We start from the raw sequence: 6,000 nt of genomic DNA, 5'->3' as shown, positions 1-6,000 counted from the left end.
CCCCCCCATCAAGCCCGGGTGGCACCCCTCAGGACCCTGGGCATCCCATCAGCGCCGTAATCAGGACTGACATCTCATCAGATGGATCGACGCTGGTAAAAGGACTGGTGATCTCTTTTTCCCTCTTTCTTTCTCTCTCCTCCTCTTCAATTAATCTCTTCCTTTCTCCCTCTCTCCCTTACATCCTACCCCTTTATCCAAAACCCATTGCCGTGTGCTTATATACCAGGTCAGCGACTAACACAACAATTTTCATGCCAAGTGTTTAATTTACTAATAAAACTTTCTGATCGTTTGCGGACACTCCGACCCCTATCGTTCCTTTCCACCACAACCACTTACGAAACCCGGCTCCACCCCTTCCCTTCAGGGTGGGATGTCACACCCGCCTGTCTCCCACGCCCCCGCCCGTCAGCCCCGCTGGCGGGGCGGGGCAAAGGACCGGCTCTGCTGCCCGCGGTCCCGCCCGCCCTGGTTTATACCAATTCCCTCTGTCTGGCGGGGGAAGAGGAAACGGCGAAGCGGCAGCGCAGCCCCGGCCATCCCAGTGCGGTGCTGCCGCCCGCCCCTTTCCCGCGCCCGCCCCGCCCCGCCCGCCATGTTCCGGCGGGAGCGCGGGGCGCACGGAGCATGCAGGGCGCAGAGCACTCCGGGCAGTGGGTGCTCATTGCACCAGGTAACCCAGCGGCTTCACTCCGAGGTGGGACAGGCTCTGCCGCAGCGCCGGTCTCGCCCCCCGCCCGCCGGCCGGGGCGGTGCCGTCGCTCGGGCAGGAGGCGGGTGCCCGTGGCCGAGCGCTGGGGCGGGTCTCCGGGCTGCTGCGTGCGGCCAGCCCCGGTCCGGGTGCGGCTTCACACAGCTTTGACACCAGGCCCCGCAGAGCACCCGCCCTCTCCTCCCCAGGGACCCTGTTTAATTTGTGTGTGTCATTAGGGTTTTCAGAAGGCCCGGTCGCTCCCGGATGCCAAACAGCGTTGTGTGTGAGCCCTGGGAACAGAGTTTTAGGAGAGACCTCTTTGTCAACGAGGTCCCTGGTGGAGCCTCGCTGTCCCCTCCCTAGAGCTGACAGCCCACCTTGCCTCCATCCCCTTAGTCCATTCCTGCATTTTTTTGAAGGAAACCTAAGCCACAGCTGTAAAAGAAACTTAAATGCTAAGCTAGAGTGAGATCTCAGCTCTTGCTCTGTAGGCTGAAGAAGCAGAGCTCTCTACATGGCAGCTCCGCAGGTGCAATAGATACAAGGCCTTAAACACTGCAGGTTTTGTCTCTCTCACGCAGTGCTGAATTAATGGGAGGATACCTTTGCTCCTTTACATTATTTCTGCCTAGTGTCAGGTTTTAAACTCACAGATCAGAAATTGTTTTGCTTTTAAAGAAGATGAGTGAAACAGGGTATGCTCAAACTATAAGACACTTGGAGGAAGGAGATAATAATTACCTTTCTTAGTTTGGTTTTCTAAGGAAATGCAACTTCCACAATTATCTGTGGCCCAGCTTTGTACTGTGGCTATTCCTTAGGCCACCCAAAACTTACAAGTGTTAATAACCACACATGATAAAAGGGACGAGCGCTTTGGAATAATTCTATGAACTTTGCCTGTGATGGTGTGCGAAGTGCTATCAATGACACCACTGAAGGAAGTGTATAGGAAAAGCTTAGTTCAGCAAAAGCTGAAAATAAGGCAGGAGCTCAATTTTGAGACATGCATCCATGAGAAACCAGTCTCTAGTTAAATGAGAAACAGAACCAATTGTCATGCTTTCACTGATTCCTCTCTTCCTCTGGTTTTAACTTTTCAGTTCCACCCTTTGGTATCTGACATACTTGATGCCTAAGAAAAGAATTTATAAAGTGAGGAATTCCTTTTTTTAATATTGACTCTATGCAGACTAGGATTTAAAGCTGAATCTTTTATCAGATGACTGGCTGTGCCAACAGATGTCCATACTGTGCAAATATTTACAAATATGCTTAGCTTATGCATGAGTAGTCAGTTCTGTGCAGTGAGTTAAATTCTTCAGTAAGTGTTTGCAGGACTGGAGCCAGAGCTTGTAACTTTCATGAAGCCAGACAGTTTGTATTACCAATTATGCCAGCACAGCTCTGACAAAATTTATATAGTACTCCAGACCTGTAAGAAAGTTTATTAAGCCTTAGTTGAACCTCAAAGCACATAGTGATTTTTAAAAAAAGTCTGTGGCTGATAAATTCAAAACTCCACAGTTGATGAGAATTGCCAGTCATATGAATAGGACTGCTGAAATGAAATATTTAATGAGTTTAGTTTGGTTTTAACCAAAAGAGGTTTTTAAAGTTAATGTATCACTTTTCAAACTTTTGCATTTCTTAACTGCTTTGTTGAATCTATCTCAGAAATTTTTCATTGGTCATTTAGCAGAACATGTAGTAGAAAGACTTGATTACTTTTAGGAATGAAGATGGATGCAGTTGGATTTATAATGAAAATGCCTTTTCTTTGACTGTAAAATTCATTTTGTGTGACAATCTTCATAATACTCACATGGCATTATGCTACCTAACATATATAATAAAACCTGGTTTAAATAAGTCCAGGATCTGTTTCTGGATGTGAGTTTAATGCCATTTGTTACTAATCCACCAGTACCTTCTGCTTGTAAATAGCCTGTTCTTGTGTCTGCGGCCATTATCCTATGCATAGTGGGAGGAAGGAGCGAGGTATGATTTCATTCTGTGTAAGAAGCTCCAAAACTTTTCTTGAAATAAAGATACTTTCTAAGATCTGGGTTTCAAGTGCTTAAGTTAGTTTGAACTAGTCACCTGTGTAGTCTGTGTCCTAGAACAGCATCATGTAAGGTTGATAATATATACCATCCTACACAACTTAATAACATCTCCACTTGGATATATGCTGTTCATCTTGCTTTGATTGTGACATCTTAAAAGTTCCTGTATGGATGAAGATGGTGACTAGTTCTATAAATAGACTAGATACCATAGTCTAAAAAAGATTGAGGTCTGTAAGAAGTACGGAAGTGAAACAACTGGAACTGAAACTGGAGCTGGAGTTCTGAATGACGGTGCATGTGTTGCTCTGATTCCTTAGTTAGCGTGTTGTTCTGAGAATCCATCTGACCGTGGTTTTACTGTTTGTGTGACATGTAGAAACACTTAGCTGTGAAAAACATATGTAAGACAAAGGAGAGACCTTCTTATTTAGACTTCAGCAACTGACAGCATGGGATAGGTATCTGGAACATGGCAGATAAAAAGCAGGGAGATTTAATTTCCTGATTGCCATAGGAAGTGAGCAGACTATGTTTATTTGTTTTAGTATTGAAGGTTATAAATACACATCTGTACACATATTGCATAGACAATAAATTGCTGCTGTGCTGTTCAGAGCATATATGATGACTGAGGAGATAAATTTCAGTTTTGTTTCTGATTTTGTAATTTTTATATTGATCTTGGTGTTCTGGAAACAGAAGCAAGGAATCTTCTCTGTCGGGTAAAACTGCCTATATTGTTTGTTAAAGTCATGATTCTGGCTAGAGGAATAAATGCAGTCAGAGTTATTGTTTTACGAATGATATGTGTTATCTCAGCCCTCTTGAACTGTTCTGGAGGGTCAGACTGACAAACTTTCTCTAGCAAGTGATTAACTCTGTCATATTTCCAGTACTGTAAAACTTTGATAATTAGTGTCCATCTCATGCCTATACATGGTGGGACAGAGCTACAAACCACATGCTCAGCAGTTGCTTTGCATGGATTGTGGAGTTGGGTGAAGGTGGGGAGGAGAAGCAGAGTTGACTGAGCTGAAAGACAGAGCTGATGTTCCATCAGCAGGCCAGTGTCCCTGTGCTCCATTTCAGTCTTTGCCTACCTTCATTCTTTCCTATGGCAGTCTTTCCTCATTTACTGTTCTTTTCAACAGGCTAATGACAGTCTTTGCCCTCACCAGTTCTTTGCCACAGCAAGACACTCAGGCTGTTTGGCATGAGAGAATCACACAAGAGAAGTCCAAGTAGGAAGTGAAAAGGAGAGCCTCAGATCATATCTAGGCTGACTGCTAAGCAACTTCTAGATGAGATAGCAAATTTTACCTTTAGAAGTAGTAGCCGGCCCTTGGCTTGGTGACACCTCTTGTCAAGATGTTTCTGCTGATACTTTTTTTTTTTTTCCATAGAGACAGGACAATCATATTTTTCTTTTGTTTTTATAAGCATAAGGGTTCCTTTGTTAGGGATCAAACCACAAAAGGCAGGACAAAGAGGGAAGCCAGAAGTCAGGGGAGAAGTGTTAGGAAGTGTTAGTCTGATTGAGAAGGTAGGATGAGAAGAAGGTGGTAACCGTGTTAATCACTCCAGAAAGGCTGGAAGCCACTGATATACATTGTGCAGCCTTATTGTGGACATTTAAAGGAAGGTTGAGAAATGGATGTGAATATTCAAGATAGTAAACGATGAACAAACAGGAAGAGGATAGATACGGGGATTGGTCATATGGAGGGAGGTGATGAGGACAGAAACCTGGGCCTGTTTGTAGGGGTAGAGCTGTGCATGTTAGGCTTGAAATAGAGTAAACTCTTTGGGCAGTTTCTCCAGTTGCAGATTAACTATGGAGTGGATTTACAGGCACCAGATTTAGCCTGGGACAGACTCGGCTCAGAACTAACAGTTTATTAATTCAAGTGCTGTGCCATGTTAACACATCTCTGCTATTTCCAGAATCAGCTTTTCTGTGCAGCTGCTTTCAGGCAGTGTCTGAACTAATAAGTCCTGATAGACCAAGCTGGCTCTGTGTAGACCCGTTTGGGTGTTGCTGTGCTCCACATTCCAGGAGATTTTATTAGCTTGGCTGGAAATCTAGATCTGAATTTGCTTTGTGCAGAGTAGTTGATGTCGATGGTTAAGAAGACCTCTTGAATCTGGAGTTCTGGAGGAATCATGGTACAGAGACACCAAAGTGCTAACAAGTCCTGAAGGACCCACATGGACTTCTTTGGTGGATGGCCAAGTTTCCAGATTGTGCTTTTCTGGATTTCTGGTGGTAGCTGGATAATCAGGGCTATTATATTACCCATATATCCAAACCCGCCTTTGCCCTTGAGAATGTAAAAATTCCTGTGCAGGCTTTCTGTTGTTGGTCTAGCTACTGAACAGGTACAAGGGAAGAGAAATAGCTCTTGGAGATTAAAACCTGGCCATCTCACATGTAGAAAGTTGCTCAGATGTGCTTTAGTAGAGCAGATTCTGTCTGTATTTACTGAGTATCCATGTACTTTCTAAAAAAGATCCTACTGCCCTAATCAATGAGGGTTATGGGGGTTTTTTATGTGCATATAGGAAATTTCTACTTGCCTTTTGAGCTAGGTCTATGGAACAACCCTTTTTAGTGTTTTCTCTGAAAATCATAAAAACTAGAAATTATTTTCTAGACTGAGAAATAATGCTGAGACCCCATCTAACTGTAGGGCTATCTAAATCTAAGGACTGGGCTTTGGAAAACCCTCAAATACTGTGGTAAAGTCACCATATGTGACGTAGATCTGATCTGGGCTCAGTATAACAGATATGCTTACATAATGGCTTCAAACCGATCTTACCAAAATCACGCTAGCTGCTTAACAGATTGGTGTTAAGGACAGTCTCTTTTTCAGTATGCTTCCTCATGGATAGATGTTATGTCAGAACTGCAACTATTTATATCCTTCACTGGTTTTAGCAAAGAGGTGAGGAATTGAAGGCAGTGTTCTAAGTCTGGTGTTCCACTCTGCACCTGAAGTTAAGACTGCCTTATTTATTTTTTTTCTGTGTTTGTATTAGGAAAATAAGTAGTGGTTAGCTGCATGCTGAAAATTATTTTCCACTTTTATTTTTCTGAACTAGGCAGGTTTAGCTGACCACATTTTTTCAGTCTGCTGTGTTCTTAAACAGTAAATTGATTAGCTTTTTTATTGTTTTATGGGAATTGCCATATGAATAGAACTGGAAGAGTTGCAAGGGAGGAGGGAA

At 43.5% G+C, this 6,000-nt stretch overlaps 1 protein-coding gene across 3 annotated transcripts in view; it reads left to right on the top strand.

Moving 5' to 3' along the window:
• Window positions 1-505: 505 nt before the first annotated feature.
• Window positions 506-6,000, top strand: part of RNASEH2B (ribonuclease H2 subunit B) — a 39,200-nt gene continuing 33,705 nt past the window's right edge. The window contains exon 1 of one of the 3 annotated variants that reach the window (XM_051780225.1): window positions 506-676. In XM_051780225.1, coding sequence (XP_051636185.1) covers window positions 631-676 — 46 coding nt within the window. In that variant the 5' untranslated portion in view covers window positions 506-630. The remainder of the gene's footprint in view (window positions 677-6,000) is intronic. The other 2 variants (XM_051780224.1, XM_051780223.1) reach the window with 2 other exon arrangements.

The sequence above is a fragment of the Manacus candei genome, unplaced genomic scaffold (assembly GCF_025592945.1).
Source record: "Manacus candei isolate 608988 ecotype Guabito, Panama unplaced genomic scaffold, ASM2559294v1 h1tg000014l, whole genome shotgun sequence".
In the NCBI taxonomy this organism is placed as follows: Eukaryota; Metazoa; Chordata; class Aves; order Passeriformes; family Pipridae; genus Manacus; species Manacus candei.
The sequence above is the reverse complement of the archived record's forward strand: the minus strand, read 5'-3'. Positions and strand labels throughout refer to the sequence as shown.